Here is a 25912-nt window from a genome sequence, read left to right as displayed (position 1 = left end):
ATCAGAATCTGCCGTGGATTCAGCCACTTAGGAGCACAGAAAATTTTCAAGTTCTCAGTCTTAGCTATCTCTTGAGATTCTGAAATAACTCAATAAATATCCCACAAAATAAACAAAAGGACCGACCCAGACCCACTTAAGACCTTCCCTTTAGAAGTGCCAGAAAAAAATGGACCTAACATCAAGTCCAAAGTGATAAAGGAGGCTGGAAGGGTGCGTAAACAAACAAAAATATTCTTCCATAAAAAAACTATTAGGGTTAACAGGGACACTAAAGAAACAAATCAAGAATTAGAGAATGACTCCAAAACATTTACAACAAAGTCTCAAAATAAAATACAGCGTGGATACAATTTCAACTAGAATTCCTGAAGTAAATGAAGCAAAATTTTAAAAGTTAAAAATTGCTTTTATAAATTAAATGAGAGTGCTAAGAGGAAAAATTTAGAAAATAAATAGCAGCTATTGAACCAAGAACTAGAAAGGCAATTAACACAAGAGATATAAAACCTTGTCCAAGTACAAACTCCCTGAAAATTAAAATGAACTAAAGAAAAGTCAATGACTCCATAAGACAGGGATGGAGAACCTTTTTTCTGCCAAGGTCCATCTGGATAGTAATTCACCCCTAAAAACACCCAGATTTAAGGAATTTCGAGTCCCACTGGCAAGTTGCCTTGACAATGCCAAACCAATAAGAAGTGACCAAAGTCAAAAGATTGAAAAAATAGCAAAAGATTGAAAAAAAGCAATAACAAATGATCTGAACAAGCAATGAAGTGCTTAAAAAAAATAAGAATCACCAGACTGAAAGTCATGACCAAAATAACAAAAAAAATCAAATATTATATTTGAATAAATCTTAAAGAAAAATCACTCAAATTCCTGAGAACAAAAATGCTAAATGGAAATAGAAAGAACCCATTAATCACCTCCTGAAAGAAACAAAAACAAAAACTCCTACAAACAATATAGCCAACATTCAGAGATTTTAGGCTAATGAAAAAATACTGTAAGTTACCAGAAAGAATAAGGTACTGAAAAGCCAAAGTTGGTATTTAGCAACCATCACTAAAGGATCAGAAAAAGAAAAAATATATTCTATCAAACAAAAGACATAGGTCTACAGCTAAGAATTTATTATTTTTTTATTTATTTTCATCCATATGCACATGTATTTTTCAAGTTAAAAAATTTCCTTCCACCCTCCCTTCCTTCCCCCCTCCCATAGGGGAATGGCTGGAACAGACTGTGGTATATATATATATATATATATATATATATATATATATATATGTGTGTGTGTGTGTGTATATACACATATATGTGTGTGTGTGTGTGTGTGTGTGTGTGTGTGTGTGTGTGTGTGATGGAACACTATTATTCTATTAGAAACCAGGAGAGATGGGAATTCAAAGAAGCCTGGAGGGATTTGCATAAACTGATGCTGAGTGAGATGAGCAGAACCAGAAAAACATTGTATACCCTAACAGCAACATGGGGGTGATGATCAACCTTGATGGACTTGCTCATTCCAACAGTACAACAGCCAGGGACAATTTGGGGGTATCTGCAATGAAGAATACCATCTGTATCCAGAGAAAGAATTGTGGACTTTAAACAAAGACCTTCAATTTAGAGGAAAAAAACAACCATTATCTTATAATGTAATTTTGCTATTTCATACTTTATTGCTATCTCATACTTCCTTAAGGATATGATTTCTCTCTCATCACATTCAACTGAGATCAATGTATACCATGGAAACAATGTAAAGACTAACAGAATACCTTCTGTGGGGGGTGGGAAAACGGAAGCAAGAATGTGGCAAATTGTAAAACTCAAAATAAAAAAAATTTTTCAAAAGAAAGAAAAAAGAATTAAAAGTATAATTACTTCCCTTTTAGGATGGTATGCAATTTAATGATCTTGAGCAACATTCGTTTTGAGTTTTTCTTTCCTTTTTCATTTACCTTTTTTATGCAACTCTTGAGTCATATATTTGGCGATTTAATTCTCTGTTCAATTCTGGTCTTTGTAACAAGAAATTCTAGAAGTCCTCTATTGCACTGAACATCCACCTTTTACCCTGACAATACATGCTGAATTTTGCAAGGTAGTAGATTCTGGGTTGTAATCCCAGGTCCTTTGCTCTCCAATATATGCCATTCCAAGTCTTTGGATTCTTCATTGTTGAAGCTGAAAGAAAGGTCCTGTGTGAGTCTAATTGTGTTTCCTTTGTATTTAAATTGTTTTCTTTTTGCTGATTACAATATTCCCTCCTTTAAGAATTCTGGAATTTGGCTATTACAGCCCTTGCAGTTTTTAATAAAAGGGGTAAGGTAAAAAATTATAATTATAATTTCATGTAATTTGAGACAATGCTGCTTATCAAGGAAATAATCTATGAAGATACCTTGATAACAATATGAGCTTATCAAGCAATCAAATTTCTGGAGGGGTTCTGTGGATTCTTTCAATGGTTATATTGTTATCTTGTTCTAGTAGATGTGGACAGTCTTCCCTTATAATTTCTTGCATGATTTTTTCCGGGTTCTTTTTTGATCTAGGCTTCCTGCTAGTCTGATGATTTGTAGATTGTCTTTCCTGGATCTATTTTCCAGATCATTTCTTTTCCCTAAAAGATACGTTATGTTTTCTTCATTTTTTTCAGTCTTTTTATTTTGTTTGATGGAATCTTGTACTCTTGTGAATTTGATGGTTTCAATTTGTTCAATTCTAATTTTCGTGTTTTATTTTCTTCAAGTAGTTTTTATGTCTACTTTTCTAGTTGGGTTTTTTTTAAAAGGAGCTGATTTCTTTGGTCAATTTTTTAGAATTTTCCTCATGACTCATTTCTTCTTTCCATTTTTCTTCTTTGTCTCTTCTTTGGGTTTGTTTTTTTTTTTTTGCAAGGCAATGGGGTCAAGTCGCTTGCCCAAGGCCACACAGCTAGGTAATTATCAAGTGTCTGAGGCTGGATTTGAACTCAGGTACTCCTGACTCCTGGGTTGGTGCTCTATCCACTGCGCCACCTGGCCCTCCTCTCCTTTGGTTTTTAAAATTCTTTTTTAAGCTCTTTGATGAGCTTTTGAGTTTGAGATCAGTTTTAGACTGTTTTGATACTCCTCCTATGAATGATTTTTCACTGCTTTCTTTTTCAGACATGGCATTGTTATCGTCTTTGTCTGTGAAGTAGTTTCCTATAGTAAGCATTCTTTTAGCTTTTTCATTCATCTTTTAGTTCATGTTTTAGTTCTGCTCCTGGGGTATAGGGAGTATAGATCCAAGCTTTATTTTGCTAGAGCTGGGATCCAGTCTGATCCCTGGCTCATTGTTGGCCAAGATATTGACTATGCACTCCAGGCCTTGCCTTTGCAGGGAATTTTTTTTTTTCCCTTTATGTTCTAGTTCTGACTTAGCAGGTTTGTTCTTGATCCAGTCCTCTCTTTTAGCCTGGTATTTCCAGGGTTCAGACTTTGCTTGGGGTTGGGGTCTCCCCTGCTGGCTTGCTATCTAGTTGCTGGGACTTCTGCTGTTGTTAAGCTGTCAGGACCTGGATTGTACTATGATTAAAAGTCTCCTGCTGGCTTTCCCGCTCCCCCTCTCCTGGACTTTACTTCCCCTTTCCCCCCAAAGATCTTCAGAGAAGATCCTCCAAAATGTCTACAGATGAAATCTTCTTTGAATCTTCTCTTTTTCTTGGTGAGATCTATATGTCAGGGCAGAGGCTTCATTTAACTTTGGCAGGGAAGAACTCCAGGATCAGGCTAGCTTCACGCTACCATCTTAGCTCTGTCCTACTAAGAATTTATTACTAAGTATAAATGCACAAGGGGAAAATGGATCTTTAACGAAAGAAAGGACTTCTAAGCATTCCTGGTGAAAAGAACAGAGATGCCTAGAACTTTAAAATACAAACATAGATAGTTAAGAGAAATGTAAAAAAAGCAAACACGAACCTTTGATCCAGCAAGACCACTACCAGGATCCCAAAGAGATCATAAAAAAGGGATACAGACCCACATGTACATGAAAATTCATAACAGTTCTTTTTATAATATCAAAGAATTAGAAATTGAGGGAATGCCCATCAATTGGGAATGGCCAAACTAATTGTGGTATATGCATATGATGGAATGCAATTGTTCTATAAAAAAATCATGAGCAGATTTTAGAAAAATCTGCAAAGACTTATATGAACTGATATTTAGTGATATCAAAACCAGGAGAACATTGTACACAGCAACACCAATATTGTGTGATGATCAACTATGATGAACTTAGCTCTTCTTAGCACTACAGTGATCAAAGACAATTGTAAAAGAGTTGTGATGGAAAAAGTCATCCACATACAGAGAAAAAGCTATGGAGTCTGAATGTATTTTCACTTTTAAAATTTTTTTTTGTCTTTATTTCCCTTTCTCATGGTTTTTCTCCCTTTCGTTGTGATTATTCCTTCATAACATGACTAACATGGAGATGTTTAACATGACTGTACATGTATAATCTATATCAGATTATTCACTATCAAGGGGAAGGGGGAGGGAAGGGAGAAAGGTAGAAGATATGTGAAACTCAAGGTAGAAGAGAAAAAGTAAATGTAACAATAAATGGGTTAAGTAAATGGATGAGTGAATTGGTAGAGGCAAATTGATGAAACATAGTTAAGAGAAGTGGTTTCATAAAAGTGAAGAAATGGCTATAGAAATAGCTATAGAATTATTGAAAAGAAATAAAGGAATTTGAATGATATAGTGAGATCTGATAATTGATTTCAATAAGAAAAAGGATATATAAATTATGTAGGGGAAGATCTGACCCTTGTCAGGATAGTATATGGAAGAGTAGTATTTCCTCCAGAAAAGGAAGGAAAAGGACAATTGTACAAGTGAGTCAATAAAAAATTTAAATCTCTTCCTGAAGAGGAGAAAGCTGGATGCCATGAGGATGAAGAAGATGCTTGTCCTTCTGAGTGTTATAATTGAGGTTATCTACTGAGAGGTTATCTTTCAAGGTACAGAGAAAGAAAAGAAGAAAAGTAATACTTGGGAATTAACAGTTTAGGGAAAGTGAGTTATTTGCTAACCTGCTAACAAAAAGAGGGATCTATTTTCCAAAGATAACAAAAATCTGCTAAAACTTACTGAAATGCATAGGCACTATCCACTTAGGGTGATCTACTACAAGAAGGAACTTAAATAGTCTTCAGTAAGAAACACTTAAGAACACTGAGGACCACAGGTAATGTGGGCAAAGAATGCAAAGGAAAAATCAATTTGGAAAATGAATAACCGACTAAGAAAGTGGGTCTGAGAATGAATTTTTCTATCACAGCTTACAGCAAAGGGCTAAAAAGATTTCTGGCTAGAGGTGAAATATACCTAGCAAAAGTCAGTAATAATATATTTGACAAGTGTCTTGCAAAACCAATCAAAAATGTGTTGCATAAATTTTCTAGTCTGGTTAACTAGCTAATATAAATTAAGCCAGCATGAATCAAAAGAAGCTTTATTACACTTTATTACACTTAGTGTGTGACATATCCCACTAGAAGTAAGTAATTATATATCACACGAAATTAAAAAAAAGAAAAAGATGGTTGCTCACAACAGTATAGCTGGTTACACTAAGGAAATAAAATATGCTTGATTTAAAAAATGAGTATTATTTGCTACAGGAGACAGATAAGAGACGTGTCCCTGTTAGTATAGCTAGTTTCATTAAATCGAAAGGAATCATCTGTCAGGCTATTTAAAGGAAGGGAACTTCAAGAGTCTGAAATTCCTTTTTTTTTAAGCAATTAAGGGTTTTTTTAAATATAATTTAGAGAAGACACTGAATGAAACCAGCTGCAGCAGATGGTCTGACAGTTCATGCAGGGGTCATAACACAGCAAAATGATGAATAAAAAAAACAAAGAGTCAGGGCGGCTAGGTGGAGCAGTAGATAGAGCACCAGCCCTGGAGTCAGGAGTACCTGACTCTGCCTTCAGACACTTAATAATTACCAAGCTATGTGGCCTTGGGCAAGCCACTTAACCCTATTGCCTTGCAAATAAAAAAAAAAAAAGTCAGCTAAACTCTTACAAAAATTCACTGTCAACAAGTGTTTTAAACTTAAAAAGCATAAATTACCTAGCTGTGTGGCCTTTCGCAAGCCACTTAACCCTGTTTTCCTTACAAAAAAAAAAATTTTAAAAGTATGGAAGATGGAAAATAATAACTACATATTCCCAAAGTTAGATCCTATAGGGAGAAGCTTCAATGGATAACAGCTGAGACTCAAAAACTCACAGAAGACAAAATCCAAGAAAAGAGTCAGAAATAAAAACCATAACTTCAAGTATCTGTACACAAATGCTCCAAAAGCACCTTGTAGTTATCACTGACTCTTTATAAGATGCAACTATTAATCGGACCATGGCTTAAGATGAATATGCCTCATTCAAAAGAAATAGAAAAGGTAAAAGAGAGAGCAGAGCAGCATATATATGAAGAACTCAAGAAACCAGAGCAGGGGAAACATGACAGAAGGTACATAGGTGAAGCTCAACCTACATGATTCTGTCAACAGAGTACACTTCAAGACCCCTGGAACAGGGAGAAGAAATAGAAGTCTGAGAAATAGATCACAAGCCAGGTCCAGAAGCATGAGAGAAAAATGATGGGAGACTTGAATTATCCCCATATCTGCTGGCTCTCTGCCAGAAGCAGGAAATAACTTCTTGACCTGCCTTATCACAATTTCATACTTCAAAATGTAGAAGAAACAACAAAAAGGAAACTTATTCTGGATCTAATTCTCACAGGGAATCAGCCAGTAGGCTGATGGAGTGGAAATTACAACAACCTTGGAGGGAAGGTATCACTCCACCTTATAATTTAATATAGAGAAGGAAAGAAAAACTGGGCAGTCTGACGTGCATCTTAATTTTAAGGAAGCAGTATCAAAGGGTTCAAAAGAAAGATACTTAGAACCCCCAAAATTAAAATGACTTTTGTCAGTTTTGGATGGAATGGAGATGCTCAAAAATGAAATGTTGAAGATACAAAGAGAAACAATTCCAAAATAAACAAGAATGGATACATCCCTAAAAAGACCTCTGTGGATGCACAGGTAACTCAGAAACTTAGGCTTCAAAAAGAAATGTTCAGAAAATATAAGCAAGATCATGTAGCTGAAAATGAAAACAAGAGTGTGTGGCATGATGCTGCTGTAAAAATAGTATAAAAATGCTAAAGCGTAAGATGAACTGAGGTTAGTAAAGAGAACAAAAAGGGTTGTTTGTTTTTTTCTGGTTATACTGGAAGAAAAAAGAGGTTCAAAGAAAGACCAGGACCTTTGCTTGATATGTAAGGGACAATGAAAACTAATCACAGAGAAAAGGCAGAGTGATTCTCAATTCTTATTTTGCTTCCTTTTTTTCTACAAAGAAAAATGAGCTTTACCCTGGAAATGACAGAACAAAAATGACTAACAGAAAATTGATAATCAAGATAAGGGGGCAGAAGACTAACTTTCCCTAAGACACCTCGTCAAGATCAACCACATCCTTAGATCCTGAAAGAACTGGCAGATATATGACTTTCTTAACCACTTAACCCTGCCAGTGATATTGCCATTCCCAATTATACTAGCACAAATACCCATGAGTAAATAATAGTTCTCCCAATAATTTAGGTCTGTTTTTATTTGTATAAAATGGTTGTACTTGTATTCATAGAGTTCCTGTGTGTCATGGCAGGTAAAATTCCAAATATTTTGTATATGCTGTGGTTATTTTAAATAGAATTTTTATTTCTCTCCCTGCTGGATTTTGTTGGTATTATACAATTTATATGGAATCATACATTTTCCTTCACAGCGAACATGTGAATTTGACTATTTATTTGTTCCAAGGGAAGGCTATTTTGTTTTAAAGGAAGAAGGGTTAAAAAGAGACAAGTTAGTCATATCAAAAGGAAAGAAAAGACAACCAATTAATCATTTGAAAAATACAACAACAGAATATCAGAGAAATCTGGGAAGACAAAATGATGCATAGTGGAGTGAAAAGAAAGAAAACAAATTACTCTAATAACAATACTGTAAAAAGGAATAACATGGAAAGATCCAATCAACACAACAATCAACCACAATTCTAGAGAGTCAATGACAAAAAATAATCCCCATCTCCCAAAAGAGGGATGATGAAGAATGAGACACATTTCTGGACATAACCAATGTGATCATTTATTTTGCTTGACTATGCATATTTATTTTCAAGATTTCCCCCTTTTTTCTACTGGATACGGGAGGAAAGAGATAAATGTGGTAATTTTTAAAAATTAATTTAAAAATACATCAAAGGGGTGGCAGAGCCAAGATGGCAATAGGAGAAGAGTGTCCCTTAGGTGCTCTCTCTATATATAATATTTCAAAACCCATAAAATAAGGACCCTAAATTTTCGAGAGACAGAACCCACAGAGGGATCTTGTGAGACACTTCTCCAGTCCAAGGTAACCTGGAAAATAGCATAAAGTCTCTGCTCCATGGGGTTGGAGGGGCAGCCCGCCAGAGTGTAGGAACTTCAGTCTCCCAGAGGCAGCCCCAGGATGCCTGGGAGCCGCTGCTCATGGCAGCAGGGGCAGTTTCCCAGCCTACACCCCAGGAAGCAGCAGGCACATCTTGGAAGAACAGCGGGGGGGGGGGGGGGGGGTGCCTCTGCCAGAGCTAGCCCATGAAGCCCAGCCCTCAGGGCACTCAGCGAGAGCAGCTGGAGATGCAGCCCAGATCCAGGAACTGGAAGCAGGCAGAGCCTGTAAGCAGTAGCTCCCAGGCTTCAGTGCTGAGCCTAAGTAGGGGAGTGGAGAGAGAAACTGCTGAGCTCTGTCCTCTGTCCCTGTAACAGGACTCTGGGGCTCTGACCACATTCAGATCCTGATCACAGCCTAGGCCCCTCATCTCAGTCCCATGGCAGAGGGGTGTGCTTGTGGTCATTCACGGACCAGGAGGGAAGACAGAACCTCACACATGGAAATCATTCTTGGGGGGGGTGTCCCAATAATACTCAAAAGCTCAGGAAGTACCCCCAAAACCAGGCACAGGCTGGAGAAATGAGTAAGCAGAGGAAAAAGAGGAACACCATTGAGAAATACTTTGTCTATGATCCCAAGAAGAATCAAAATACTCAATCTGAAGATGAGGAGGTACAAGCTCCTGCATCTAAAGACTCCAAGAAAAACAGAAATTGGGTTCAGACTATGACAGAGCTCAAAAAAGACTTTGAAAATCAAGTGAGGGAGATAGAAGAAAAATTGGAAAAAGAAATGAGAGAGATGCAGGAAAAACATGAAAAAGGAGTCAGCAGCTTAGTCAAAGAGATCCAAAAATATGCTGAAAAAAAAAAACATGTTAAAAACCAGCATAGGTCAAATGGACAACAGTTCAAAAAGTGATTGAGGGGTGGCTAGGTGGTGCAGTGGATAGAGCACCAGGCCTGGAGTCAGGAGGACCTGAGTTCAAATGTGACCTCAGACAGTTAATAATTACCTAGCTGTGTAGCCTTGGGCAAGCCACTTAACCCTGCTTGCCTTGCAAAAACCTTAAAAAAAAAAGTGATTGAGGAGAAGAATGCCTTAAAAAGCAGAATTGACCAGATGGAAAAAGAGATAAGAAAGTTCTCTGAGGAAAACAAATCCTTCAGATGTAGAATGGAACTGAGGGAAGCTACTGATTTTACGAGAAATCAAGACATAATATTTCAAAACCAAAAGAATGAAAAATTAGAAGAAAATGTGAAACATCTCATTGAAAAAACAACTGATACAGAACACAGATTCAGGAAAGATAATTTAAAAATTATTGGAATACCTGAAAGTCATGATCAGGAAAAAAGCCTTGACATCATTTTTAAAGAATTACTACAGGGGGCGGCTAGGTGGTGTAGTGGACAAAGCATTGGCCTTGGAGTCAGGAGTACCTGGGTTCAAATCCAGTCTCAGACACTTAATAATTACCTAGCTGTGTGGCCTTGGGCAAGCCACTTAACCCCATTTCCCTTGTAAAAACCTAAAAAAAAAAAAAAAAAAAAGATTTACTACAGGAAAATTGCCCTGATATCCTAGAAGCAGAGGGCAAAATAGAAATTGAGAGAATCCATTAATCTCCCCTGGAAAGAGATCCAAATATGACATGGAAACAAAGTAAAGACTGACAAATTACTTTCAGTGGGGGAGGGGGGGAATAGGATCGGGAGGAAAATTATAAAACTCGAATATCTTTAATAAAAATAAATTAAATAAAAAAAGAAAGAGATCCAAAAAAAAAAAAAAAAAACAACCCCCAGGAACATTATAGCCAAGTTCCAGAACTCCCAAGTCAAAGAGAAAATATTACAAGCAGCCAGAAGGACACAATTCAAATATCATGGAGCTGCAGTCGGGATCACACAAGACTTAGCAGCAACTACGTTAAAGGCTTGAAAGGCTTGGAATATAATATTCCGAAAGGCAAGAGAGCTTGAAATGCAACCGAGAATCAACTACCCAACAAAACTAAACATCCTCTTCCAGGGAAAAAGATGGACTTTCAACGAACCAATGAACCATTTCCTGTTGAAATGGCCAGAGCTGAACAGAAAGTTTGATCTTCAAATACAGCATTCAGGTGAAGCATACATAGAGAATGGAGGTGAAGGGTAAAGTATGAGGGACTTATTGATGATGAACTACATGTATTCCTGCAAAGAAAAATGATACTGATAATACTCATGAGAAACTTCTCATTTAATAGAGTAGATAGAAGGAGCTTTTATAGATGAAGTACAGGAGAGAGCTGAATTTGAAGATATAAAATATTGTAAAAATGAAGTCAATGGTCAAAAGGGAAAGGTAATGGGAGTAAGAGAAAGGAAAAGTGTAATAGGCTAAAATATTTCATATAATAAAATTTTTTTATTACAATGAGCTATTGCAATGATACGGAAGGGGGGAAGATGAGGGGGAATGCAGGAACCTTTGCTCTCATCAGAGGTGGCTAGGAGAGGAAACAGCATATATACTCAATGGGGTATAGACATCTAGAGTATGAAGGAGAGAAGGGGATGGGGGAAGGGGGAAGGGGGGGAATGTGAGAGATGGAGAAGAGGGTGGACCATGGTGGGAAGAATGGTCAGATATAACACATTTTCTTTTTTACTTCTTGCAGGGGGATTGGATGAACTGTCTGGGACCAAGGGCCAGGTGATTGCTGGGCCTTAGGGGTGGTATGTGGGCTCGGGGCCTCTTGGCCCCAGGGTTAGTGATCTGTCTGCAGCACCACTCAGCCACCCTACAGCACATTTAAGAAGAGAGACAGAGTGAAAGAAGAGAGAAAATATAGTGTATGGTAGTGGGGAAGTATGAATGGGAGGAGTAGTGATCAGCAATGGCAACAGTGGAAAAATATGAAAGTAGCTTTTGTGATGGACCTATCATAAAGAATATGATCCACCTGCCACAGAGCTGGAGATGTTGTATTTGAGGAGGGGGTTGCAGGGCAAGTGGGTTGGGTGGCTTGCCCACCCACACAGCTGGGTGATTATTGTGTGTCTGAGGTCAGATTTGGACCCGGGTGCTCCTGGCTCCAGGGCTGGTGCTCTGTCCACTGCGCCACCAAGCTGCCCCTATCATCATCATCATCATCATTATTGTTGTTATTATTGTTATTATAATTATTATTATTTTGTTTTGGTTTTGGTGTCTGGGGCCGGATTTGGGCTCGGGTGCTCCTGGTTCTAGGACTGGTGCTCTGTCCACTGTGCCACCTGGCTGCCCCTATTATTATTTTTTTCTCTTTCCTTTACTTTATTGCTCATGAGGGTCTGTATTTTTGGGGGGAAGGGTTATTATGTTTACTCTTAAACAAGAATATTTTAGTAATGTATAAAAAACATCATTTGTACAAAAAAATTAAAATACAAAAAATACATAAAAGAGATCAGGAGAAAGTTTACAAAGTGATGTATAAGCAGAGCAATAACTGAACTAGTGCATTAAACAAGAAATATATTTTAAAGAAGCTATAGAAGGAATTCATAGTTTCTCATGTGGTCCTCTTTTTCTGTTCTTTGTATGCTAAAAATGTTCCCATTTTATGTTTTCTAAGTTCATAATTATAAAACAATTTTAAATATCTATTGTCGCCTTGGGCAAGCCACTTAACCCCACTGCCTTGCAAAAACTAAAATAAATAAATAAATAAAATATCTATTGTCATCCTAATTGTGAAATAATGCTTCATTTAACCCCCTTTTTTTAAAAAGATAGTCATTGGTTTGGTGAAATTTTCCTAGTATTCAGTAATCCAAATTAGCCTGAACCCCCAAACTTACCGGTGATAGGCTTCTCTCCGATACTTTTTCAGTGCATGCCTGTCCATGTTAGCCGGCATCTCTGCTGTATTCTGTAACCGATCACTCCAGGAGGTGCTCATCTTTTTTAACGTATGCTGCATTCCAGGAAAGAAGAGTAGAGTCATTTTAGTATTGGTATCTCTTCACTGGTCTCTAATAAACATGCCCATGAAATACCAGGTTATAAAAAAACTGACTGAAGAAACTATTATTTTAAAATGTAAATTCATTGTACATGAATAACCTTATATCAGATTACTCGCTGACTTGGGGGGGGAAGGCAGGAAGGTAGATAATTGAAGAACTCAAAAGTTAGCAAAAAGATGAATGCTGAAAACTATTCTTTGTATGTAATTGAAAAAATTAAGTTAAATTTAAAAATAGTTAATAGTTAAATTTAAAAACAAAAAAAGTAAATTTATAAAAATAACATCTAAATGGATATTAACTATTAATTAACTATTTATTAATATTAACTATTTAAATGATCCATTTATTAAAAATTAACTATTTAAATGATCCATTTTAAAGTTTCAGAGCTTTGTATTTAGAAGGAAAATAGTGAGTTTAAATCTTTTAAGTTTCAAATAATTTTCAGATACAAAAGGAAAAAAATTCTATATAAACCAGCAAAATATTCTATGAACTGATGCTGAGCAAGATGAGCAGAACCAGAAAAACACTGTACACCCTAACAGCAACATAGGGGCAATGATCAACCTTGATGGACTTGCTCATTCCATCAGTGCAACACACTCAGGGACAATTTGGGGCTGTCTGCAATACCATCTGTATCCAGAGAAAGAACTGTGGAATTTGAACAAAAAACCCAAGGACTATTACCTTTAATTTAGGGGGAAAAAAAAAAGACTGACATCTTATTGTCTGATCTTGCTCTTATACTTTATGTTTCTTCCTTAAGGATGTGATTTCTCTCTCATCACATTCAATTTGGATCAATGTACAACACGAAAACAATGTAAAGACCAGCAAATTGCCTTCTGTGGGGGGTGGGGGGAAGGAAGTAAGATTTGGGGGGAAATTGTAAAACTCAAAATAAATAGAATCTTTATAAAACAGGGAGGGGCGGCTAGGTGGCATAGTGGATAAAGCACTGGCCCTGGAGTCAGGAGTACCTGGGTTCAAATCTGGTCTCAGACACTTAATAATCACCTAGCTGTGTGGCCTTGGGCAAGCCACTTAACCTCATTTGCCTTGCAAAAACCTAAAAAAAAACAAAACAAAAAAACCCAAATAAAACAAATAGGGGAAAAAAGTATCTTTAGTTTCTGGATTAAGGAAACAGAGACCTGTTGGACATCAGTGTGGTGATGGGGAAAGGGAGGGATAACAAGCATAAGTTCCAGATCTGGGGATACAAATCTAATATGGAAAACAGTTGCTACTCTCTTAAGTTGTTAATATTCGGTTGTTTTCAGACATGTTAGAGCCTTCATGATCCTATTTGAAGTTATCTTGGCAAAGATACTGAAGTGGTTGGCCATTTCCTTCTCCAGCTCATTTTACACATGAGGTGAAATAACTTGCTCAGGGTCACCCAGCTAGCATCTGTCTGAGGCTGGATTTGAGTCTTCCTGACTCCAGGCTCAGTACTGTCTTTTCTTTGTCATCTAACAGCTTTCTAAAAACTTACATTTTATCAAGAAGACACAAAACAAAGAAATCAGTGCAACAATCAGGGACAATTTGGGGGTATCTGCTATGGAGAATACTATCCGTATCCAGAGAAAGAATTATGGAGTTTGAACAAAGACCAAAGACTATTACCTCTAATTTAAAAAAAAAAGTTATCTTATATAATTTTGCCATCTCTTACACTTTATTAAGGATATGATTTCTCTCTCAACACATTCAATTTGGATCAGTGTATACCATGGAAACAACATAAAGACTATCAACTGCCTTCTGTGGGGGGTGGGAAGAGGGAAGCGAGATTAGGAGGAAAATTGTAAAATTCAAAAATAAATGAATTTTAAAAATTTTTTAAAAGCAAAAAAAATAATTCTAATACTTGGGGGGAAAAAATCATACAGATAGAAGAGTCCTTAGTCTAGCTTAGCATTCTTTTTAGGAATGAGGAAATTGAGATCCAGAAAGAATAAATCCAGATTCACACAGGTCATCATAGAGGCAGAAACGGTCCAACACTAGAAAAAGAAGACCCCAATCTGAGAAGTCACATGACCTATACACTGAACACAATAAACAACACGAAAGACAGAACATGCCTTTTGCATGCCTATTAAGAAACAAAACACAAATATTCCTGGATTTTGTTATAGCATCCCACTGCAAATTAACAAATATGACCAAGAAAGTAAACAGGTAAAAGTACTTAAGCTAAATTCAATGTTTTATATCATGCTCATGATAAGCCTTCTTACAAATTTATCTTGTTATAAAGTAAGTCAAATGTGCATATGCTTTCAAATGGTCAAACAGTAATGTTACTTTTGAATACAAAAAAGTTTTATTTTTTTTGCAAGGCAATGGGGTTAGGTGACTTGCCCAAGATCACACAGCTAAGTAAGTATTAAAAGTCTGGGGCCACATTGAACTCAGATCCTCCTGACTCTAGGGTCAGTGCTCTACCACTGTACCACCTAGCTCTGCCCCCAAAAGGTCTCACTTTGAAACAAATTTGCAGCAATTAAAATATTTTAAGTTGTCAGAAGTCATAATTCCTTAAGACTAAGTTTCAAGGTAGGTGTTCATCTGCATTGAAAATTTCAAGATTAGGGGGAGGCTAGGTGGTACAGTGGATAGAGCACCAACCCTGGAGTCAGGAATACCCGAGTTCAAATCTGACCTCAGCCACTTAATGATTACCTACCTATGTGGCCTTAGGCAAGTCATTTAACCCCACTTGCCTTGCAAAAACCTAAAAAAAGAAAAGAATATTTCAAGATTAGTAGGCTACAGCAATGAAACCAAAGATCTAATCCAAAAAGTACATTGCATTGAAAGCTTTAGATTTTTCCAGAAAACAAAAATTTTGTTCAGGTTAAACTAATAGGCTTCGTAATTTCTAACTTTTAAATGTTTCTTGATAACAACTCACTCCTGTCCAAACTCTGCTATATGGATTTTGACTGTTCATATGCAGAATTCCTAAAGTAATAACTAATACTCCTCACGGTTAAATAGCAATTTAATGATTGAAAGTATTTTTTTTCATCACAATCCTTTGCTTGATTAATCTGGTGAGGTATGTTTCAAAAGAATTATTATCCCCGAATTACAGATGAAACCAAGGCTCCAAGAGGACCCTGCTCATGATCCCATAAGGCAGGCCACAACTGCTTCTCAAAGAATTGGCTACTTCTGCTTTTGTAAACTTTGATGGTGAAAAACACTAAACTTTAAATGTATAGGAAGGATGGCACAAAAATTCCAGCTATTAAGTTTCTGGTATCTGAAATTCTCTCAAATGAAATCAGAAACAATGTGTAGAAAGCAAGAATATTGCAAAATTTTCTTTTAATTTTGTGTGTGTATGTGCATGTGTGTGGGTGCACGCACACACAATCTTACTTTTGGGCAAAGCAGCATAAGATTCTTGGCTTGATTAACACATGATATTTTGCTAACATTTCAACATTAAGTCTTGGAACAAAGAACTGCTTGTTTTCCAGTGGAAAAATAGGAGATCTTGTTGGATGAGAAACACAGTACTGGGTGCCTTGACAATTTAGGGTTTCTATTTCAAAAGTCATCATGCATGTAACTAGTCCTAAGTTGAAACTGGAAAATTTAAAATTTAGTCTGCTCTTAATATTTTAAAAACTAACAATAAAAGATCAAAGAATACCATCAAGTATTTTCTACTATTCTTGGCACTTTATTTCCTCAGATATACTGCAGAAATACATTCCATCAACAGTACCTCATCAGTACAGGTTTATAATTAAATGTACTTATTTGCTGCTTGCTAGAGCTTTCAACCATTAAGTGGTTATTGACATACAAAAATAAGAACTAATCTAAAGAAAAAACTGCTTCACTTGATTGGGGTTACATAATATTTTCTTCATAAAATTGTTAATTTCTAAAGGTCTTCAGATTTACAAAGGCTTGTAAAAGTTGGTTGAACATAGCTATCACTCTCAGTTTGAGATACAGTATATTACATGTTTCTTTAGTAATAGCTTATTTATATTTCCTTTAAGCAGACAGGAACGTTTTATGATCTTGTTCTGTGTCACAATAAAAAAAAAAAAATCCTAAATTGGGGCCTTCCTGCCTGCCTCCAAAGAATAGATTCATTCTCTGAGTATTCTCAGTCCCTGCCCACATTCACTTTTTTTTTTAAGGATTTGAACTCAGGGACTCCTGACTCCAGGGCCAGTGCTCTATCCACTGCACCATGGCTCATGTAGATTGAGAGACAATATCTATGGGGGGAGTCAAAGGATGAGACAGAGAGCAGGCTTTGCTATTTACTCCTGGATCACTTGGCACAAATTTCACTTAACCCTTGAAGGCATTCATTTCCTCAACTGTTAAATGAGGGTTGGAAAATATGACAAATGAGGTTCTGTTCAGTGCTGAATATATGATTCTAAGACCTCTAAAGGCCCTTCAAGCTATAACTTTTTTGATTCTACAAAGATATAGGTAACAAAATTCAACACTAGGTCTTCTAAGATGAGGGATCTTTCTATTATACTAAACTTTTATCTCATAATGTAGTACTACAGTCCTATCATAGTAACTAATTATATCAGAAATATTAAATACATGTACAATAATATAGAGTTTAAAAATCTGGTCTTTTTCCAAATTAATTTAATTTGTTAATTGGGATCTCATTTTTTCCCCACTTAAAAAACTATTTTTTTGTTTTCATATTACCATTCCAAATACATCCCTTTCTTTTCTGGCCCAAAGGGCCATTCTTTATAAGGATTTAAAAAGGTAAGAAAGCAGTTTAGCAAAAGTAAGCAAAATATATCGAATAAATTTGACTATATGCAATTTTTTTTAATGTTTTTGCAAGATGAATGGGGTTAAGTGGCTTGCCCAAGGCCACACAGCTAGGCAATTATTAAGTATCTAAGGCCAGAATTGAACTCAGATACTCCTGACTCCAGGGCCTGTGCTCTATCCACTGCTCCACCTAGCTGCCCCTATATGCAATGTTCTAAAGTCACAGTTCCCCACTTCTGCAAAGAAGGAAAAAATTATATTTTCTCATCTTTTCTTCAAGATCAGTATTGAAAACTATAATTACACAGTTTGGAGTTTTGTTTCCCATTTAAAATATTATCATCACTGTGTATATTTTTCTCCTGGTTTTGTAGATTGTTACTTTTGCATCTGTTCATATAAGTCTTGCCATACTTCTCTGTATTCTTCATCTTCATGTCTTATAATAATATAATTCCATTACATTTATATGCCACAACCTTTTTAGTCAATGTCCAATCAATGGGCATCTTTTACATTTCTGGTTTCATGCAACTAAGAAAACACTACACATATACACACAAAACAAACTACAGTATAGGCATATTTTGAGATATAGGGAATCTTTCTGGGTTTTTTTCCTCCTTGGGAATATATCCCAAGCAGTGAGATCTATGGGTCAAAGGGTATAAACATTTTTTTCAGTATAATTCGAGATCATTTTCCAGAACAAATGAATTCCTAGCGCCAACAAAATGTATTAGTGTGACTACTATTCACATCCCTTCCAATATACTAATTTAAATTTTAAAGATTTAACAAGTGAATAAGCTCAGAAAAACCTGAAACTGCCACTTACTACTTCTAGATTTGTGTAAGAAGTTAGTGTTTTATTTTCTCTACTCACAGGTAAATCCTATTTATGTCATGATACCACTAAAATCTTGTGGAAATTACCTAAAAGTCTTCTCATAATTTAAATAAAAAATACTTGAGCTATTCCTGACCTTTCACTAGCTTGTTCACACATCAGACATAGACACTAATACTTTAGTCTCATTGTTGTTGATAACCCAGATGTATTATGATATCTCAGTGTCTGATAGAAGCCTTGAACAACTCTTGGAAAATCTCTAATCAATTCATGGGTTGCTCCCTTTAGCAGTAAATAGGGCTGACCATAAAAATTACTTCTGACCAATTTTTTAAAAATTCACTCACATTTAAACGTGCTTTAACAGTTTACTATGTGCTTTCCTCACAATAACCTTGTGAAGTACATAATGCAAGTGTAATTATACCCACTTTGCCAATGAGGAAACACAAAATGCCAAGTTCAGATGAATTGACCACAGTCACATGACCTATAAATGACAGTCACAAATTAAACAAATGTCTCTGACTCACCAATGCAAAATTTTGCCAATACACTAAGCTACCTTTTAGACTATATACAGTAACATATCTGTGATAGGTTCTACACTAAAGCTAAATCACATAATTCAAAATATGCTCTTTAAAAAAATCATTTTTTGCCTAAATCATCAACAAAGTCACCTTTTCAAAGGCATTACAAAAATGTTTTATTTTGGGAACTTCTTTCTATATAGTAGTTCCCAAGTCAGACTTCATGATAGACATAAACATTAAATGGCATAGATGCTAGCTATGAAATATTAGACCTAAACTAAAGAAAGGACATAACTTAGTGATAAACTATCCCTAAAACAGGTTTTAAGTATTATCATGGATATTTGAAAAGCATTATGGCATAAGCTATGACAAACTGGCTGTGTAACTAAGTCACTTAACCATTTAGTTGACCCTGGCTCCTAAGTGAGGTCCTTCTCTAGCCATAAGTCATAAAACAGATGCTGCTCTGTAGCATCTTCCTATAAAGGGAAGTTTTATACTGGAAGTTTGCTACACTGAAGAAATCAGAGAACTATACCTCCCAAAAAAGTCTAGGACCTTTACAATTTAAGAAATGTCAATAGCAAATAAACTTACTACTAAAAATCATCATCAGATTTTATCACTGTCCTCTCAGCCTTCTGTTGATGAGGCAGTTTCTGGAAGAGCAAACATTTCTTTCATATATCTGTACTTGAACTGTCCAACTTAAAGGACACCAAGGAGCTTTGAAACAGCTGCTCAAAACAATTCAGTTCCTCAGCTTTTCCTCTCTGAAAGTCTTAAAAAAAAAATCAGTTAGGCTTTATCACAAGTCTCCTGAACACTAAATGTATTTGTCACCAGCTAACATCTATTGAAAACTTACTAATTACAATATAACTTAGATTTTAACCAAAGGAACAGTACTATTGGACTTTCTAAATATGTGCCTACTGAAAGTCAATCAGTAATGCCATTCTTTTTCATTCAGCAGGGATCACTTTGATGCAAATTATAGCAATTAAATTGTTAATTTCTTTAAAGGGATAAGAAGTTGCAATTCTGTTTCCTTGTGAGGATTTCCCTACATCAATGTAATCATAGACACAATTCCAAAAAATTTTTGTTGCCCTGGAAACTTTAATCTTTAAAATCGTGTTCAAATGAAGCTGACTGGTTTTATTGCGTCTAACTTGAAATATTCTGTAAAGCTCTGTATAAATGGTCCTTGATAATAAAACAACCCCCTTCTCCACTCAGGTCTGCTTTACCATCAGATTTTATATAATATCACTTTTCATATATAGCATTCCTTAAGTAGAAATAAGCTATTGTTCTTATTCTGTCACTTTCAGTCATGTCCAACTCTTCATAATCTCATTTGGAGTTTTCTTGGCAAAGTGACTATAGTGATTTGCCATTTCCTTTTCCAGTTCATTTTACAGATGAGCAAAATGAGTCCACCGGATCAGGTGACTTGCCCAGAGTTGTAGATGGCAAGTGTCTGCCTGAAATCTGAAGTCAGGTTTCCTGGATTTCAGGCCCAGCACTCGCTCCATTGCGCCACCTAGTAGCCTGAGGTGGCACAACTATTCATATTTAAATCACATTCCGGTTTACAGATGTTTTCCTCATTAGCCTATGAGGTAACACAAATACCATAATCCTCATACTACAAATAAGGAAATTGGGTTTCTGAAAGGCAGCGTAATACAGAAATAATGGTAGTTTTGGAATTGGAGAACCTGGATTTAAATCTCATCTCTGATGCTACTTGTGTCAATGACCTTGAACAAGTTACTTATTCTCCTTATAGTTACCTCAGTCTCTTCATCTATAAAATGAGGGGCTTGACCTAGACAAGCTTGGAGGCTCCTTCCAGTTCTAACTCTTTGACTCCATGACTTCCTAATGATTACAAAGCTAAACACACAAATCCTGATTCCATAATGGGCATGACCGGGTTGGGAGGGCACCTAGTGAAGCTTGAAAACTTGTGGATTCTGCCTCATTGGATGGAGCTGACAATAGCAAGAGAAATACCCAATGTCTGTCTCAGTACTCTTGAAGATAATGACCACTGGACTGAAAATGAGCCAAATTCCTGGCATGGCTTGCCAGAGACATAAGGGAAACAATGCAGAGCTGAGGTGAAATATGAAATGACTACTCAGCATAGCAAACTTCTTCATATTGAGATGATTTGAATATCACCCTCTTAGTTGAGTAAACCAGAACTGTTCACGTCTGTCAATGGGCACTGAATTGGCCTCTGCCACTAGCTCTAAGACAATGAACCTCTTCCAGCCTCAAATTCTTCATCTGGAAAAGAGGCTCTATATACTAAGAACACCTAAGAACACTCAAAGGGCTGCTGGGAGGATTCTTTGAGAGACTGGTAGCACACTTTGCAAACCTTAAAAGGCTACATACACATTATCTAATATTTCTTTAGGGTATAAGAAATAAATATTCTATTCCTAATTCATATTGTTTACAACATACTTTTTTATTCCTCCTTTTTTGAGATATGAGATAAAAGCTAAAACCTAAGCTTTAAGTAAACTGTCCCTGAGACAAAGAGGAATATGTTTAATGATCCAAAGATCGTGATAAAAGGGAACCTAATTCTACTCCAGCCTATCAAGCCAGCTTATCCCAGCTTGAAGCCAGTACAGATCCTGTATGAGTCCTGAGCAGGGGCCTCATAGTAAGGTCCTATTGTTTAGATTTTACATTTAACCTATTAGTCTTACTGGATTCAGTTCCAAATTCCAGCTGCCAAGATCACTCAGAATCCTCTTTCAGTGTCCTCTTCACCCTCCCAGTTTTGTGTCATCTTCAAATGCGCTAAATATGATATCTATTCCTCCACCCAAAAATACAGACACACACACACACACACACACACACACACACACACACATGTATGTTGAACAGAGCCAGACCAAGTTTGGATCCTTGGAACACTTCTTCCCAATAACATTAAATCATTAATGGTTCTGTGGGTTTAGTCATTCACCAAGTTCCAAATACACCCAACTATTCTATTATTTACAGCTTTTCCATGGGCATAGCTTAAGAAACTTTGGCAAATGCCTTGTCAAAATCTAGATGAACTATCTCTTTAACACTCCCATGATCTACCAGTCTAGTAACCCTTTACAAACAAGGAAATGAAGTTCATCTTGCACAACTTGTTCTTGAAACCATCCATTCAAGTCCATTGTGATCACCACATCCTTTTCTACATGCTCACTAACCATATTTTTAATAATATGTTCTAGAATTTTTCCAGTAAATTGTCATTAAGCTCATAGATCTAACTTTGCTGACTCTATTCTCTTCCCTTTTTGAAGATGGGGACATTTGCCCTCTTTCAATCCTAAGAGATATTTGCAACACTTCATGATCTTTCAAAGATCACTGACATTGGCTCAGCAATCACATCTGCCAAATCTAGGCTATAATTCATCTGAGGTGCTGATTTAAACTTATCCATCTAATGAATTTAAGTGTCCACTATCGCCTTACTAATCTTGGATATCAACTTTCTATTAGTCATTTTTGTTCTTTCTCTTCCAGTTCAAATATCATTCTCTTTGGCAAAGAAAAGAACACAAGCTCAAATTAGAGAGCTTCACCCTCTATATCACTATCGTTATTCCATCCACCCCAGAAGCAATTCTAACCCTTTTTTCCATCCTTTTTCCCAATGTAGCTTTAAAAAGTTCACCTTTTTGCTGTCCTAAGCAGTTAGGTGGTACAGTAAGATAGACTACCAGCCCTAGAGCCAGAAGGACCCAAGTTCAAATTTGACCTCAGACACTTGACACTGAGTGACCCTGGGCCAGTCACTTAACCCCGATTGCCTTGTATTCAGGGCCACCTCCAGTCATCTTGATTCATATCTGGCCACTGTCTTCAGATGGCTCTGGAGGAGAAAGTGAGGCTAGTGTCTTATAGCACAGCACCCCTTCACTTAAATCCAATTCACTCACTTGTCATGGGATCACCTTCCTGATGTCAATGGTGGTCTTCTAGAATGAAGGATAAACATCAGCTTTCCTTGTATAATGCAGCTAATTCTGAGCTTTAGCACTCAATTTTCTTATTGAACTGTGCCACCCTTCTGTATAGATCCTATCATCTGCCATTGCTTCCATTTTCTGTAAGTCTTTTTTAAAAATCTAAGTTGATGAATTTCCCATGCATCAAATGTCTTTTTTATATCCCTTTTCCTTGTCATTTGAATTGTTTCTCCAAGACCATATGATGAAGACTGTATCTTCCTTTATAGTAAATGCCTCTCTCTGGTCCAAATGTTTTCCTAAAAAAAATCACTAGAATGACTCCTTTCTCATCCTTGTTATTTCTTTTTTATTTTTACAGATTCCATGAAAATAAAGGCTACTTGTAAGAATTCACATTTCTTTCTATTACTTCCTCTCACAAATTTCATTCCAAATAGTCTGCTCTTCACTTAGAAAGTGAACACCCTATGTTCTGAACACATCTGACCATTCTCATCTAGGCTGGTTAGTCTTCCTATTTGAATGTCCTCGCCCTCCATTCTGCCCAAATAAATCTTACTCTTGTTTCAATATTCATCATTCTGGACTCCAGAGATTCCTCCTACTTTTTTTTTTTAGGTTTTTGCAAGGCAAATGGGGTTAAGTGGCTTGCCCAAGGCCACACAGCTAGGTAATTATCAAGTGTCTGAGACCAGATTTGAGCCCAGGTATTCCTGACTAAGGCCGGTGCTTTATCCACTGCCACCTAGCCAGCCCTCCTCCTACTTCTTAAATCAGTGTCTATTATACCAAAACTGCTTACCTGAACTTAATAATGTACTGTTTCAAGTATCATTTGAATTGTAGTCTCGTGTTACTTATTTCCCACATCCCACCCCCCAAAATACCCCCCACACCTGCCTTTTTTGTGTGCTTATGTTTGTTTGCTATGCCTATAACACAAATTCCTTCTCTTTTTTCTACTGGCTGAAATCTGTAAGATCACAGATTTAGAGCCAGAAGAGACTTAAGAGCCCCCCCCTTTAACGTGCAGAAGAAGAAAACATAACCCAGAGAAGCTGAAATTTTCTCAAGCCTTTCTGTTCCACTCCAGAGATCCATCCACTCCACTGAGCAGCTTCTTGATGCCGCCCCACAATCTTCAAGGACATCTCTCCATGCAGCTTTCCCTGATCCCTTCAGCAGGAAATTATCTTACTTGAAACTTACTTGAGTCCTTGCAGAATAAGTAGCCAAACCTAGGAAGATCATCATGAAATGATCTTTTGAAATGGCAATCAGCAAATATTAGGGTCTCAGAAATTCATCAAGTCTCATATTCAAATGAGGAAATTAAGGATGAAAAGATCTGTGTTTGATGCTGTACTATTTTATTTTATTTTTTTTTTACTCAATGATTTGGAAAGGTTAGCTACCATCCTGGATGACAGAATCAAAAGACCCCGAAAGGCTAGATCATCCAAAGCTAAGTGATAAATGTAAATTCTTAACATTTGAGTCCAAAATATCAATTTCACAAGTACAAGATGGGGAGGCATCAGTTTCTCTGAAAAAGATCTGGGGTTTTAATGTACTACAAGTTCAGTATGAATCAGCAATGTGAAGTGGTGACCGAAGAAGCTAATGAAATTTTGGTTACCATTAAGAAAGGAATAAATTCAGAAATGAAAATCTAATAGTTCCTCTGTTAGAGAACTTAATGTTATGTTCAATTCTGGGTGCCACAGAAGAAGGAAGACATCAATGAGAACAAGGAGTAAAAAGGTCTTCAGTTTGCATTTCATGAAGGCAGGTTGAAGAAATTGTAGATTAAATTAGAGAGGGCCATGATAGTTGTCTTCAACTGTCACAGGGATGAAAAATTAAATTTGTTCTATTTAGGTCCAAAAGACTGAACCAAGAGCCAAGGGTAGAATCTGTAAGAAAGACAAACTTAGCCTTGATAGCAGTAATAACTTAATTCTAAAAGCAGAATATGATGCCTTGGAAGGTTGTGAGTGCACCCTGACTGGAGGACATCTACTTGTTTGATATGTGATTCCTTTCAAGTATAGATAGACTTGACTGACACTTAAGTCCCTTGCAACTCTAAAACAATAAAATTCTAGGACTTGAGAAGTTGTGAAAAAAGTCAAAATGGCAAAGGTAGTGGTAAATGGCAACCAGAAGTTGAACTCCCTCAAAATCCTGTGTTCATTCCATTATATCATGCTGATCCTCCTATAATCTGACATAGTATTATACTTTTCCTTCTATATATTTAACCTATTCTATTATTTGTGCACTATTGTCTTATTGAGGTGATCACCTGATAGCATTCATCACTTTTTTGTCTTTTAGCACCTTACACAAATGATCATAGGATTGTTTTAGAGTTGGATAGATTCAAACCCAGTATTTCTGACTTCAGTCAGAAATTCAGTACTCTTTCTAAAATATCATGCTACCTCAATGTGACTAAACTAACTGCCTTTTATTCTAAATTTTTATGGGATGATAATTAATGGATCTGTGATTTCTGCTTTGTGGATGCTTCTTTGGTGCCTTATTTCTTCTCAAATTTTGCCTTGTGTCTTTCAATTACTCAATCCTCTTAAGAGAAGATCCACATGCTAGTGGTCTTCCTATTGCTCTAACTTGAAGGGGTGCCAATATGCTACCTGGGTTGTCCATTTGTTTTCTCATTCTTACCTATTAAAGAATAACACTTCTGTAAAACACACACACACCAATTTTGATCTGGGTCTCTACTCAAAACAGAAATTGTATAGAATAAGATAGAATAGGGGTCATAACCTGCTATTTATTAACCCTCCAGGGATTCATGGATAGATTCCAAAAGGTCTGTAAACTTAAATTGGGGGGGGGGGGGGAAGAATCACATTTGGGAGGGGGAGAATCACATTTATGAATATAAGTAATACAAACATGATTCTGAGGGGTCCCTAGCATTAAAAAGGTTAAGAAACCAGATGGTGCAGTGAAGAAGCTAGATGATACAGTGAAGACTACACTGATCCTGGAGTTCAAATATGACCTCAGACACTTAATAATTACCTAGCTGTGTGACCTTGGGCAAGTCAATTAACCCCATTGCCTTCCTTGCAAAAAAAACAAAAAAAGAAACAAAAAGAAACCAGAGTCCAGAAGCAATCACAGAAAAGAAATTGATCCCTT

General features: G+C 36.5%; 1 protein-coding gene across 5 annotated transcripts in view; it reads right to left on the bottom strand.

Moving 5' to 3' along the window:
• Positions 1-25912, bottom strand: part of NT5C2 (5'-nucleotidase, cytosolic II) — a 136858-nt gene that overhangs the window by 96319 nt on the left and 14627 nt on the right. For all 5 annotated transcript variants that reach the window (XM_074233804.1, XM_074233803.1, XM_074233805.1 and 2 more), the window contains exon 2: positions 12357-12472. In XM_074233804.1, coding sequence (XP_074089905.1) covers positions 12357-12457 — 101 coding nt within the window. In that variant the 5' untranslated portion in view covers positions 12458-12472. The remainder of the gene's footprint in view (positions 1-12356; positions 12473-25912) is intronic.

Source organism: Macrotis lagotis, chromosome 4, assembly GCF_037893015.1.
Source record: "Macrotis lagotis isolate mMagLag1 chromosome 4, bilby.v1.9.chrom.fasta, whole genome shotgun sequence".
Taxonomy (NCBI): Eukaryota; Metazoa; Chordata; class Mammalia; order Peramelemorphia; family Peramelidae; genus Macrotis; species Macrotis lagotis.
This window is presented reverse-complemented; position numbering and strand designations above follow the sequence as displayed.